The sequence below is a fragment of the Mauremys mutica genome, chromosome 8 (assembly GCF_020497125.1).
Source record: "Mauremys mutica isolate MM-2020 ecotype Southern chromosome 8, ASM2049712v1, whole genome shotgun sequence".
Taxonomy (NCBI): domain Eukaryota; kingdom Metazoa; phylum Chordata; order Testudines; family Geoemydidae; genus Mauremys; species Mauremys mutica.
In genome coordinates, this window is record NC_059079.1 from 104,991,027 (window position 1) to 105,005,686 (window position 14,660).

A 14,660-nucleotide genomic window follows, 5' to 3' on the forward strand; every position below is an offset into this window, starting at 1 on the left:
ATGTGCCATTCCCACTATGACCCTGCTACAGGGATCGGGGGTGGGGGGGGCTGAGAGCAGCCCCCGGCTATGTCCCCACCCCCCAGGCTCCCCACCCGGCTGAGGGCAGGTGGAGGGTCAGCGACTCTGTGCTGGCTCCCCACAGCTGCCCGCGCGGGGGAATAGGGGGGTGCCTCTGAGCCTCAGCCCGGCCACGGTAAGCAGAGCCCTGAAAATCAGAAGATATCCACAGACAATTTTTGTGGATCGCGGATCGGCTGCAGATACACATTTTTGTATCCACGCAATTTTAGAATAAGTAATTGTTAGGTGCATATTACAGTTTTGGCACATGTGCTTTGAATGCCCCATTAGCAGCTTGTAAAGCACATCAGAGCATGAATGGGATCACAGGTGAGGGCAGGAAGGTCAGATTTTTGCTTCATCTTTATTGTATCAACATCCACATGAATACCTGATATCCAGAATTGTAATCACAGTCCTTTCCATAAAGGTACAGAAATCCAGTCCAGATTTTTCACAGAGGAAAAGGGAAGCTTACATAGGTTATTGCCAGGGAATGAACAATGGGTTTAATTAATCAACCTCTTCCCAGTTTAGACAGATCCTGGACTGGATTTCTGCTTCCACTTGGAGCAGACTCCGGGTCACATGGCACTTGGAGAACTCCTGACAGCTCTGTATTTTGGAATTAAACCATGAAGTTCCCGGATGGTTTTTGCATGTGCCATTCCCACTATTTCCCCTGGTTATTCTGTTCCCCACTCCACCAGAAAGAAAAGACAGACTTCCCACGGAAAATACCCATGGGAGTGAAGGTAGCAGAGCATGCAGCAGCCAGTGTGATCAGATAACAGAACTAGGCGGCACTCAGCATTACACAAGGCAGCTGAGAAGATGGGCTCACTCGCACACGAAGGTCTTCCAATAAGCGAACTGGAGTCGTTCCATGGTCAGCAACATTAAGGTTTTATTTCTGTGGTTTAAAACGTTTCTTATATCACAGTAACTTCCTGGGTTAGTGACACGTTTGGACACGAGTCATCTTGCACCAATTCAGACAATAATCCCCCCCCCCACTCCCTCCCATAAAATCCCTACCCTGAGACCACCCGGGTGGTCTGCACTGCTTGCAATGTTACACTCTTCTGTGGCACGTTTTTCTAGCACAAGGTGAATCTTCTTCCAAGTGGAACTGAACGTCCTCCGAAGCCCCCTAAAAGCTACAGTGACATCTAGGCTGTGTGCATGTGATGGCTCAGACACAGGACGGGCTTTCACAGGGCTCCTGGAGCAGCTTAGTCATCCCCTCCGCAAATGGCCAGCAGAGCTTTGCAGTAATCGCCGGAGGTGTCCTTCTGCAAGAAGGAAACAAACGCCAGAGAAAAATGAAAAGCCAGAATCCATCTGGGATCTCTGCCTCTGCAAATCAGTCTCACCTCCCAGGAGGGAGGAGAATCTTGTGTCAACACGATAAGGGGAGTGCAATCTGGCCCTTAAGCATTTTGATCTCCTCCAGCAGAAGGCAGGGATCAATACTGTTGGTGCACAGACGTTATGGGGACAAGCCTCTTAGAAATACCTTAGAAATTTTCACTTACAATGTTCACTGCCTGCCTGGTACATTTAAAGCGTGAATGGACAAAGTGCTGGTTACCATCCAGCAGGGCACAATCCTGCATCCCCTGGCAGATGGAGTAGCTGGCTACCCGAAACAGTGGGGGCCAGCAGTCACCATGGTGACACTAATGGCCAGCGATTCAGAAGAGCCCAGGACACTCCCCTGCAGTCAACTTTAAGGGCAAAGGCCGAGCTAAGAGACACATCTTTAAAGCCTGGCCCGCTCCTGGTCAATGGTAGGGACAGTGCCCAGTGGGGATGTGACAGGGAAGTTCCCGCCCCCTCCTCACCTCAATCATGTGGTGGAGCGACTTCTCGTGCATCTCCTTGAACACACGCCTGATGTTCAGCAGATCGATCTCGCTCCTGGAGACCATGATCCTGGTGAGGGTTCTCTCATCGGTGCCGATGCCCTGGCAACGTGGGGAGAAAGTACAGTAACCAAAAGGGGCCGGGCGGGAGCACGGTGGGGTCCCCTCCCACCATTCCACTAGCTGATCAATTAAACGAGTTTCCCAAATTTCCGTGCCCAGGGAAGCGTGGCAGCAGCGACGCTGTCGTTGGACATAATGCGGGGCAGAGGTATTGCAGCCGCAGCAGCCGGACGGATGCTTCACCAGAACCCATGGAACGGAAAATACCAGCCACTGCCACAGGGCCGCCCCAGCTCCAGCCAGGCTGAAAAATGCAAAGAGCGTCAGGTTGCCATGGAAACCCCAAACAGAGAGTTTGTTTTCACCTTCATGGAGTCGTAGAGCTTGTCCGCAAAGAACGCCGGCTTGTCCTTGACGCTCCGAACTGCAGGCAGAGAGAGAAGAGATGCAGTCTGGAAACCTTGCCAAAGACCAAGTAACCAGCCCTGCCCCACACCCCCAGCAATAGAGGCATGGCTCCAGGATACCCAGTGGGGGCTGGCATGGGGGAATCATTCCCCACAGTACAGCCCCTCCAACAACTTTTGTCTTGGGGGCGCTGTTTGCTCTCCGCTTGGGTATTTCAGAGGGAGCAACCACCTTCCCTGAATGTTAGCGGGGGACCCAATGATAGGAACCCAGGGGGAAAACCTGATCCCAATGAAATCAATGGCAAAACTCCCATTGACTTCAGTGGGGCTAGGATTTCACCCTAGATCCCAACTTCACAGCGTAGGTCACTCTCTAAGACCATCCAGGCAGGTAATTAGCAGGCTCTGAATTATCCAGCCGCCTCTTCTCCACTGAATGGAGAAGATGGACCAGAACCAATCCCTGATTTTCTTTTGTTTGTCCCTAGTATTATTCTGATCATGGCTTTCACATAGAAAACAAGAGAGACTAAAAAGACAGCTTTCCCGATACCATCCTGATATTGAAGTAATACAATCCCTTCCAAAGTTCTGGTTCCATTGGACTAGCTCCAGGGAGAGAAGAGGTGCCCCAGAGCCAGCTAAGGTGACCCGATTTTATAGGGACAGTCCCAATTTTGGGGTCTTTTTCTTATATAAGCTCCTATTACCCCCCACCCCCTGGTCACACTTGCTGTCTGGTCAGCCTAGAGCCAGCCCTAGAGAGGTGTGGTACATGGGACTGCGGGGCTTAAAGTGGATTGTGATTTGCACAACCTAGTAAAGGAACCCCCTGCATGGGCAATAGCAGAGAGCCCCACAGGGCCATGCACCATCTCACACTGGGCCACACTGGAATCCCGGGCCCCCTCGACCCACTGAGCACACAGCGGGGAACTGACCTATGGCCACGAAGGCATCCCTCACGTCTCCAGACATGTGCTTCCGGATGGTGTGTGCCACGTCATGGTTGGTCATTTTAATGAACTCTTGGAACACTAGAGACCGAAGGAGAAGAGAGCAAGTCACAAGCCAGAGCATACGAAGTCCCAGCCCCCCAGTCCCGAGGCCGCTCTAAGTTCTGCTGTAGGCTAAACCGGCCTCAAGTTGACCCCAAGACTTGAGGGGAGGGAAGCAGGGCACAAAGCCACCAATGCCCCTCCTTTGCATCCTGCCCTAAGCCGCCCTCCCCCCGGACCTGAAGATCAAGCCCTCTGGTCCGTATTAGGAAAGGCCAGAAGTAGGTGCCAGAAGGAACGGTTACAAAACAGCACATGGGTATTTCCTAAGGCAGGTGCGGTTGGCAACCAGGACCCAGAGGTGCAGGGTCTGCCACTCCTTCCCTCGGGCAAAAGGAAAATTTCCACCCTCTTATCAAGGGCTGCATCACTACAGGTGAGGCTGTCACAAGCTCACTCTTCCAGGAAGTGGCAATGTGGGCACCGCAGGTCAGATCAGAGAATTCACCACTCGTCATAGGGCCAGATGCTGGTGATTAACGTGCTCCTACCTCTGCGGAGATGGGGGTAACTCCGGGTGCACAAAATGCTCAAGAAACGGGTTTCCAGGGATGTGGAGTCGCCGCTGGAAACATCGGATAGTTTCTGCAAAAGCAAGCAAGAGTAAAGGAGGAGAGGAGACAGTGCAGAGAGCAGGAGGGGCCATGCTGTACACCAGTTCTTCCTGGGAGAGTCAGTGGGAACGTTTCAGTCCAAAAAGCTTTCCAGAAGGAAAACAGCTTCTTTGACAAAACTGAGATTTTCACAAAATAAAGCCCATTTCTCTTGAAAATAGTTGGGTTTTCACTGAAAAACAGGAAAACCCAGACATAGAAACATTGTGGTTTCCAGTGAAAATCTGAAAAATTGCAACACCGAGGATTTTTTCCCCCTGTTTCTGTTGAAAATGTTTTACAGGGAAAGTTAATTATTTCCCAACCAACTTGGCTCCCTAGGTTTGATTCTGGTCCAGAGGGCTGAACTTGATGACTTCCTGAGGTCCCTTCCAGCCCCACATTTCTGTGATCTTATGTTTTACGCAGGCCTTGCCGACACACAAACACTGTAGCGCTGTAACGAGACCTGGTGTAGTTAAAGAGATACACCTGCGTGTGTGGGCGTGTATTGGCGCAAAGGTGCTTTACTCCCATAGGGAGCGGGAATAGTCTATACTGATGCAAAGCACCTTTATCCCGATAGAACTGCGCCCCCCCTCGGGATTGCACCGATTTCACTAGAAAGTCACACCACAAATAGAAACAGTTAAACCGGTCTAAAAAACGGTGCAGGCCCGAGAGTCTGAAGTCATTAGTGAGCAGCCTGCTGTGGTCCTGAGTGGGCTGTACACAACCGGAACAGCACCGCCGGCGTCACCTCGCACGCATGGTGTGTGCGCCATTTTGAGAGCCTAATGGCCTCCTCTATGCAGCAAAAGTGCTGGCACGCTGTTCCGGCGCCACTGCCCCGGTGCTCCCGAGACACCCCTGCAGCTGCAGACCCTGTTCTGCACCAGTCAGCCTCAGCTACTGCAATTGGGGGGAGTTTTGCCCTTGACTTCAAAGGGAACAGGACTGGCTCCCAGCTGTTCCACATCTCGGCTGGAAAGGATCCGATCTCCCTTCTCCTCCCCCTAGTGCAGCACCTTCCCACTTAGCGCGGGCCCTGTTTAAGCAGCTTCCATTCAAGCCCCCAAGTGCCCCTTGAGGCCTGGCCAGGCTCTGTGGCCCATCCCCTGGGGCCCTGTTGGGCACGGAGAGGCTTGTCAGTCTGGCTGGAGTCTGCAGACGCCTCTGTGGATTGCTGGGAGGGCAGAGATGCAGCTTGGGCCAGTGTAAATCAGGAGTAACCCCACGGCAGTCAATGGGGCTACGTGGTGTACAACTAAACTTGGCCCGGGGGCATCATTTCAGAAGAGTTTGGGGGGGGAAGGGAGAAGTTGTGTTTGAACAAACCAAGGTGTGGGGGGAACTGCCCCTGTTCCCATAGCAAATGTCTCCCCCGCTTGGGCCCACAGGGCTGCCCCCTCTGAAGTGGCTTGGGACTGCCCTGGGACTCTGCTGTTACGCACATTTCCCAGGCACCCATCACCGGCCTTGTCACTCGGGTTCCCATGGGACTTTCTGGGGGTGGCGGCGGGGGGGTGAGAAAGTGAGGAGTCGGACCATTGCCTAGGCTGCTCGCCCAGGACACTGCGTACGTGGGCTCAGACCTGGAGCCTGCACTCCTGCAAAACGCCCCAGCTGACCTCCCGGGAGCTCCGACAGAGGCAGGGGTGAGCGAGATGGAGAGCTCCCAGGCCCAGCAGGAGGAGCCTGCGGCCTGGTCTGGGTGTGCAGTGGGCAGGGTTTTACTGCCCCCTCCCCCTCCAGCACTGCAAACAAACGAGGTAGGAGCCCGTTAATCATGCAGATGGGGGTCAAAGAATAAAAGGGCAGGCACTCACCAGGCTCTCAGCGACCACCTGGCAGAGAGAAAGAGAGAGGGGGGGAGAGGAAAGCAACAGGGTCAGAGATGTGCAGCTCACCCCCTTTCCTGGGGCAGGCACTGATCATTCCCCCCACCGAGAGAGAGGGGGACAAGGGTAGCAGAAGAGGACTCGTGTTCGCCTGGGGAGGCGCCCACCGTTCTGGCCACTGAGCGGCTTGGCCATGCCCTTTGCTGACCCGGCTGCTGAAAATGCCAGCGGTCGCCAGGGCAGGCAGTCAGGCTGTTCACAAGTGCATTAGGTAAAATATAGAAAACTCCATTACCCCTCCTCTGCTAACAATCCCTTCCAGAGACGGCCCTCGTGTGGGTCAGAGGAGAACGGAGCGCGCAGTGGAAATCCCGTTGGGGGGGTGGTCTCCCAGCAGGGTGATGGAGCATAAAAACATAAGAATGGCCCTACTGGGTCAGACCAAAGATCCATCCAGCCCAGTTTCCTGTCTTCTGACAGTGGCCAATGCCAGGTGCCCCAGAGGGAATGAACAGAACAGATAATCATCAAGGGATCCATCCCCTGTCGCTCCTTCCCAGCTCCCGGCAAACACAGGCTAGGGGCACCATCCCTGCCCATCATTATTATTCACAGAGTGAATGGAGTTTTGCAAACACATTGGAAGACAAGGCCCCTGCTCTGAAGAGCTTGCAGGCTAAGGCAATGTCTGGGCTGCAGTCCCAGGGGTGCTTACAGCTTCAATCTCACTAGCTCGGGTTCAGCAGCAGTGAAGGCGGCGGTGCGCACTTCAGCACAGGCTGTCCAAGCCAGGGTAATTACGGGGCCAGGCGTGCAGCTGCTGCCTCTTCGCTGCTTTGGTACCCATTCTGGCTGGATTAAAACTAGCTCGGGTCTGTCTACCTGAGCAGCAATCACACCTCGTGACTGCAGTGTGGACATGCCTGGAGCACGAGAGGAATGAGGACGTGAAGGGCCACCTGTGCACATGCCAGAGAGGAGCTGGGTGATGCGAGGCCAAGCCACAGGAATTGGGAGCTCAGGGGGTTTGTTTGGTGCAGGGAGAGAGGGAAGGTGTTCCACACATAGGAGGTGGCCTACAAAAATACATGGGGACCGTTGTTCTCTTCTGCCAGCCTCGAAAAACTACTCTGCCCTCTCCGAGCCCGCGTGAAGGTCAGGCACTGGGTGGTGAGGGCATTGGTCTTGCTATCTGATGAAATGTGAGATTATTCCAGTGCATTCCTCCAGGGCTGAGCCATGGGGAGTAGTTTGGCTGGAATGGCCTGAATAGAGGCCTGGGATTTCGAGTTCATCTGCTCAGCATAAGTCATTTTAGCCACTGATCGCTGCCTCTCTCTTTCTCCGGTACAATCAGCGGCAGGTCCGAATGAAGCACAGCACGGGACAGGCGTAGGAAGGCACAGCACTGCCCGGGACAGGCCCGGGACAGGCGTAGGAAAGCACAGCAGCATGCGGTAGTGATGCTAGCCCCCCCTCTGCTGGTAGCAATGCTAACGACATTCTCCAGGAGGACAGTGCCGGCCGTGCTAATGAAAGGCACATGTCAACAGGCTTCAAGCACAGAGAGCAGCAAATGGCGGGGCCAGGGAGCAGCCGTGTCCACAGGCGTTGCAGCAGCAGAATATTCAAACAGCCCTTGGAAGCCACCTCAGATAGCTCAGTGCCAGCGAGATTCGTAAACAGACTTTGGAGCTCCAGGTGGTGTAGTGCGGGGGTGGGGGGGAAGGGAGATGATTCTTGTCAAGGGGGTTGAAGTGTGAGCTCTGCGGATGGCAGAGCTGTGTCAAGGGGTCTTCATGCTTGATCCCACCAGGCTAACCTTGCCTGGTTCCAGTTGACTAACCAACCGGGCGCTTGTGCCATGCTCACTGGGGACGGGGGCTGGTTTACGGGTTTGTGCTGAAATCATGAATTCAGCAGTTCCTGGTTGATTCAGATTAGGAAGCAGGTGCAGCTCAGCTGTTTCAGCTGCCTTCCACTCTGCGATTCAGTGTCACTGCCAGCAAAACGCAAGGGATCGGTAACTCCCGCGGATCAAAACCACAGCAGCTACTGACGCCAGCCTGTGCGAAGCGAAAGCGCTGAGCTTCTCCCCACGGGACAGCCTTCCTAAGCTAACTGCAGCGGTGCTGCCAGCAAGGGGATCTGACTTTTATTTGTGTGGCCCACAAAAATGGTGGCTATTTTGCAAACTAGCTTCTGAGCAACTAAGTGATGGTGGCAGGGGGGAGGTGTTTCCTTTGATAAGAACATTTACAATCCAGGAGTCCAGACTGGGAGCTTCTCAGGAGAGGGACCTTGTCTTCTGTCATGGTTTGGGGCCGCCCTGTATGTTTACAGAGCTCTGCCAACAGCAATGGCTCCAGGATATTAGAACTAGGGCTTGCAGAAATCAAGGGTGGCAGTTTTATCCAAACACACATAGTTTTGTCCCAGAAATGGTTCCGCTTCACTAAGCATTTTTCATGTGGGTTTATGCATGGAAACATCTGAGTCATGAAGACCAGTCGTTCCGAACACGGGGGCCTGACGTTGGACACCTGAAGCCGTGGCTTGATTTGCAGAGGTGCTGAGACCTCACAGCTCCCATCGGAGCACCTCAGAAGACCGGGCTCCTTGTTTAGGTGCCGGATGTTAGGCTCCCGGTTTGAACATTTTGGCTTTGTTGACTTTCCAAGTGCAGCAGCTGGCGTTGTTCAAGGCAGGCGGAAGGAGCAAAGCGAAGACAGGAGACAAACAGGAAAAGAGTCAACGATTGCACTAACCAGCATGAAACCGCCATGGAACCCAGAAAGGAAATCCCTCCAGAATGGTCTGAAAATTCCATCCAATTCAGTGCCAAAGTGACCTCTGGGCAGACTGGCACATGTTTCAGCACTTCATTCAGGGCCTCGGACACCAACCCACTCACTAATTCTACATCTTTTTAACTAATAAAATGATTGATTTAAATTCTAAAAGGAAGCACCACGCCCCCAGCTCCACCTAGTTCTCCTAGCAGTACAGTGTGATTTCTGCAAGCTCCAGCTAGACTATTCTCATGGAAAATTTCATTGAGATTTTTCCTTTAGGTTGGGAAAAGAAGAGCTACTAAGCAACATAAACTCTTTGAAGGCCCCCTGCGCCTCAGTGCTAGGTGCAGGGAACCCATCAGAAACGGAGAGGGTAGGCGGTCTCGGGGTGGACATTCTCAGATCCAAAGAGCAAAGGAGAGGTTGATAAATAACACCCACTCCCACATCTGTGAGCATGTGTACACCTGCAGGTGCAGTTCTCACCTTGGCATCTTCATGAGCTTGTGCGAGGTCTTCTCCTCCTTTGTCACGGTTGCCCTGTGTTTAAACATGACAGTCATGGAGAAAGGATCTTGGAAGAAATGTCTGCTCAGAGCAGGAAGGGTCCTTGTCCCTGCTGCAAACCCAAATGATATTGGACGGCCGAGGCTACTAGCAGTGGCAGAGAGAGTCTTTAACAGCCAGGTCACATGGTTGGTGGCAAAAGCCTTGGCCGGCTGACAACTGTTTGGTGACATTCTGCCTGGTTCCTAATGGACACAGGTCTACATCCCAAAGGCCACGCATTTAGCACTAATGGGCACCCCGGGGCCTGCACTCCCTTTTCACCCCTGCAAGGGGTCTCTCCAGAAGACACCTGACACACACGGATGGGGATGGGAAGCCAGCGCTACTGCTGCCTGTTCCATATAAAATTAGAGGACTAGAGTCCATGGTACCATCTGTGTGGCAATGTCCCTTTAAGCCATCTGGCTCCCTGGATCTTCCCTGTTCTCTGCAGTGACAGTATATTTATCAGGAGTTTAACTGGGGCACAAAGACCCCAGGACCACTGTCAGATCTCCAGTCCCACCCCAGCGTGCAGTCTGACTGGATGGCCACTTGGCACTATAGGCCGCAAGAGCTAGAAGTGAAAGATTTGAGTGGGTACAATCAATCAAAGGGCAAACACCAAGGCATCCTGGTGTATTCCCGAGTTCGACAAGCTGTCTTAGATTCTACCTGAAGACACACAACCACATCCCTGTCAACTGTCGGGGAGAAGGGGGGCTATGAGGAAACTGGAGTTTTGCGAGGGGTTAGATTGGAAAACCAGAGTCCCACAAGCAAAGTGCATTGGAGAAAAAGTGACCTTACCAGAGCCAGGGAGACAAGAATCCTCTTGAAGTGTCCTGATGTGTCAGAGCTCAGCGCATCCTCCAGAGATTTGTGATAGGCTGAAGAGAAAGGAGCACAAAAATGAACACAGTATAAATATGCATCCCACCTCCAAGAGTCAGCCCCCCGCCTTCAGCTCATGCATCTGGTTTTGCTCTGGCAGCTGATCATGCTTGCCACACGGGCCCTGGGGATGGAACGGGGCAGGTGGGAGCGGTCCTTCGCCCCTACGGCCTGTGTATCCAGCTGTCTTCTTTGCACACATAAAATGGACACACAACAGCTTTTACAGGCACAGTTTTGGACACGGAACAACGGGTGCTCAGAATTGGAGGCCGGCTGAAAAGCCTTCACCGGATCCCACATGGTAAAGGACAAGCCCTCGGTTCCACAGATTCCCCAATGAAAGGGCCAGATGGAGGAAGAGCGGACAGAGGAGAGGGCAAGGGTAGGACATGAGTTGCACAACTAGGCCATGGCGAGGCTCCAGGACAGGCATGTACAGCTAGTTACCACGCATGGAGCTGGTCCAGGGCAGCAGGTGTTTGGGAGAGAAGGGGAAGGCCTTGGAATGGGATCCTGGACTCTCCCATTTTCTAACAACAGGCGCTCAGGGAGAAGCGATGGGGATGGGCACTGAGACAAGAGTCTGGGTAGGCGGGCAGGGATCCCGTTTGCTGAGGATGGACATGCAGGAAATCCAGGACTTGTGCCAAGCACCTCATACGTTTCCATTGCTCCTGAATGGAGGCCAGGGTCATGTGGGAGACGCTGACCATGCCTAGAAGGCTTCAGGTGCCTTCATAGAGCTGTGAGAGGAAGCTAAGCCTGAGGCAGCAGCAGTACATAGACCACTTACCCTGGCAGAGCTGTACTGGGGGGAGCTTGGTCAGCATCGGTCTTGAGTCCCCCACTTTCAGTAATGCTGAAATGTAGCCCTCTTCTCCCCAAGCTCACTGCCCAGGCAGATTCCCCCCAGCATTTCTCTAAGATCTCTCCTCCGGCTTCCTTACCTGCTCTATACGCCTCGTTAATCGCCTGGATCTCCCGATTGTTCCGAGTGGCCAAAATTTCAATGAGAATGTTCTCATCGGTGCCAGCCCCCTGGAAGCACAAAGGGAAGAGAACAGCACATCCCTACGTTAGCAACGCACGACACACTGCGGGATGAGAAGTGCCTTCCAGAGTAGGGTGACCAGACAGCAAGCGTGAAAAATCGGGACAGAACATAGGGGGTAATAGGCCCCTATATAAGACAAAACCCTAAATATCAGGACTGTCCCTATAAAATCGGGACATCTGGTCACCCTATTCCAGAGGGATGTTGCTGGTGAAGTTCGAATGAAAACCCTTCTGTCTGGGCATTTCCACATCATCCCAGTCACACAGTAACAGTAAGGAAGATCTCTTTAATCACAGCAACGGGAGACAAAATCCCTAAGCACAGGGTAACTCCAGGGTAAATGCCCTGCTGCTATGTCCTCATTCCTGTTTATTTACTCTGTATTTGTGGAGACCCGAGAATCCCCCAAGGCAGTGACACCTAACTCTGTGTTTGTGGACCTCAAGCCATGACTAATTCACAGCACAGCAAACAGAAGCTATTCTCCTTGGATTGCTGGCTTGGCTCCTCTCCTGCATAGTTATCAGGGGATTCTCTCATTGCAGTTAGGCATTCAGTGATCCACTGGCCCTTGAAGAGCTCTCAGGATTCAAGGAGGCAAGAAAAATCCCTTTGGCCCTGAAAATCCTGCAGGTGCCCATTGGGTTTTTAAAGGGAAGTTCTGCTGTTCTAAATGCTAAGAGCTGCAGCAGGCTCCAGAGAGGGTAGGAATCACAGCAAAGTATTTCTCTATCCTCATCATGTTTTCTTGTTGGGGTGGGGACGATTAGGACACGTGGGATGCACATCAAGTCTCTGAGCTGCATCTGCCCGAGATTTGCTGCTCTCTCTCTTCGCTGACAAATGGCGCTGTCTCAGGTTGTCACATTTTCCTTTCCTTCCCATTATAGCTCCTATCCCAAACTCCTGCTGGCATGGCCTTGCGGGCAGAGCATTGCACAGGTCCTCAGTGAACGTGTGTCCTAGTCCCAGCTCTGCCCCTGGCCTGCTGAATGACCTAGGGCAAGTCACTTCACCTCCCCGTGACTCATTTCCCCCACCTGTCGTGATACTGACTTCCTTTGTAAAGTGCTTTAAGATCTACTGACGACAAGAGCTGTATGAGAGCTAGGTATTCTGAGTCTGATTATTTCTGCTTTGGGTCTGGGCCCGTCCCCTGCCTCTCTCCCTGTGAGTTTGGTGCAACAGGAGAAGCAAACGGAAATCGCCAGCTGGATGAAAGATGCCACCCTGTGGCATTGCTCCCGTGCATTGGGCCACGCAGCAGGAGCATCATGTCTGACTCTCAGCCACAGCTGTAGAGAAGTTTTCCACTGAACAATTTACCTCCATGGCTTTCTTCAGCTGCTTGGCATCAAACTGTGCCGGTGTCATCATCAGTCCAAGGATCAGCTTGGCCAAGCTTCCCGACAGCTCTGATTTCAGATCGGCCATCAGATCCTGCAAAAGGGATGGATGTCCCGATGTTTAACCCTGTCTTCCTCACCAGTCACAGCTCAGAGCAGCTAGTGATGGAGGGAGTCATGGCTACCCCCTAATCTTCAGCGCTCCCTGCTGGCCAGCAAGGGGAAAGGTGCAGAACGCAGGAATAAGAGAGGGGAGCAAAGATGAAAGACCATGGGCGAATACTTCGGCTATCCCCTGTGCCTCAGTGCCCCATCTGTTAAAAGGGGCTAAATGCTTCTGCACTTTGGGTGGCATGAGGAGAAAATCCATCAATGAGTGTGAAGTGCAGGTACTATGGAGACATGGAAATGGTATATTGGGGCCCAAATTCTCAAGCGTCTCCTCTCATTGTGAGTGCCTCTGTTCTGGGATGCTCCACAGGAGACCCCATTTCACAGGCAGGAGCTCAGCTCTTGGAAGATCAGATTCCAAGTTATCTAACGTTGGACACTCAAAACTTGAGGCATCCAAAAGTTGGGGCCATTTTGAAAACATGGCCCTTATTGACAGGGTTATTTGGGCGAGAGCGGACAGAAGAACTTTCCACTAAAGACCAGACTCCTTCCTGACTGGGATCTCTCTCACAGGAAAGGGACAGATATGAAAGATGCTGAACTCTGTCTGTGAGTCTTTCCCCCCCTCACAGCTTCGTCAGGCCTGGGGGAGACAGAGGAGACAGTAGTGGGGAAAGAGAAGGTGAAAATGAGCAACCACACGGAAGGGAAAGAGCAGAAAGGAAGGGAAGGTGGTAGGAAGCGTCAGGGGAAAGGAGCCTCGTCGTTACCCTGCCAAAGTGAGACTTGTAGGTTTTCAAGATCTCCTGTCTCTGAGCGTTGCTCCTGTGTGTGACCACATCAATGATGGCGCCTTCGTCAGTGCCTGCAATGACACAGAAACCAGCCCACGTGAAGACCCCGGGACTTTGCACTGGGGGGACGGGCCTGGAGGACAGATAGGCATAGACTAAGCCAGTCCGGCCTCCAGACAGGGCCACTCAACAAAGTCCAAGCTCCTGAGACACATTTGCTGCCACAAGGCCTGTGAGGCGGAAAGTTGGGTGTCTAGGGGACTGGGAGCTCTGCTATCTAGACCCTTCTCAGCAGGATTGTGAGGGTCTTGGGGCAGAAGCCTTCCCCACCCTGAGGCCGTTTCTAACAACAGGCCTGGTATTCAGAGTCAGCCTGGAATGGCTGGGACGCTACAGCACAGCACGTCCAAGGCAGTGGTGTCACACGATCACCCCAAATTGGCAGCAATCCCCAGGGCTGGGCTTGTGCAGCGTCTGCCAGTCATGGGGGAGAACCTGAGCAGAGAGATGAGCATAGCTCGCAACGGCAACTTCCGCCAGCAAAACAATCGGACACTCGGGGGAGAATTTTCAAGTGTCTAGAAATCAGTGAGGAGCAAGTCCCATTTTCAAAAGTGACTTAGGCGCCTAAGTTCCACTGAAAGTCTAATGGCTCTTTTCTAGCTCGGGTAGCTACGATTCTGGGATTCTCCCCTACCAGGAGAAAGGTGAGGCTACAGCTAACTGTTAGGTTGACATTAACCCTGCTTCCTCCTGACCCATAGTGTGTCAGCCATGGCAGCATGATTCAGGCTTGTGGGGCTACAAATAGGAGAGTAGACGTACAGGCCTGGGCTGTGAGACCCTCCCCCCTTGCTGGGTTTCAGACGCCAGGCTCCAGCCAGAGCCCAAGCCCAAGCCCAAGCGTCTACACTGCTAACCCTGAAAGCCAGAGTCAGATGAACCAGAGTCAGGTACCCCAGACACTTTCCTCAATGAGGACACCAAAGGGCCTGATTAATTTATCAGCCTGCCAGTGAAGGGTTGTTTCTTACTGTATGTTTTCCAGTCTAATTTTCAATTACTTAAGAGATGGGCTTTAGCTGTCCAGAGAGAGACACACACTCCGGGAGATCCCATTGGCAGGAAGTGTCCTGATATTTAGTCTAAATTTTTCTTTGATCACATTTAATCACATCCTCTGATATCCCTCCTGGGCCATCCCAAACAGCC

At 52.8% G+C, this 14,660-nt stretch overlaps 1 protein-coding gene across 5 annotated transcripts in view; it reads right to left on the reverse strand.

The window, feature by feature from the left end:
• Nucleotides 1–948: 948 nt before the first annotated feature.
• Nucleotides 949–14,660, reverse strand: part of ANXA6 (annexin A6) — a 38,240-nt gene continuing 24,528 nt past the window's right edge. For 4 of the 5 annotated variants that reach the window (XM_045026673.1, XM_045026675.1, XM_045026674.1 and 1 more), the window contains exons 16-26: nucleotides 13,425–13,519; nucleotides 12,521–12,634; nucleotides 11,085–11,175; nucleotides 10,051–10,130; nucleotides 9,178–9,231; nucleotides 5,885–5,902; nucleotides 3,954–4,047; nucleotides 3,346–3,441; nucleotides 2,360–2,418; nucleotides 1,911–2,033; nucleotides 949–1,358 (exon numbers count right to left, since the gene is read on the reverse strand). In XM_045026673.1, the coding sequence (XP_044882608.1) occupies nucleotides 1,299–1,358; nucleotides 1,911–2,033; nucleotides 2,360–2,418; nucleotides 3,346–3,441; nucleotides 3,954–4,047; nucleotides 5,885–5,902; nucleotides 9,178–9,231; nucleotides 10,051–10,130; nucleotides 11,085–11,175; nucleotides 12,521–12,634; nucleotides 13,425–13,519 (884 nt within the window). In that variant the 3' untranslated portion in view covers nucleotides 949–1,298. The remainder of the gene's footprint in view (nucleotides 1,359–1,910; nucleotides 2,034–2,359; nucleotides 2,419–3,345; nucleotides 3,442–3,953; nucleotides 4,048–5,884; nucleotides 5,903–9,177; nucleotides 9,232–10,050; nucleotides 10,131–11,084; nucleotides 11,176–12,520; nucleotides 12,635–13,424; nucleotides 13,520–14,660) is intronic. The other variant, XM_045026672.1, reaches the window with a different exon arrangement.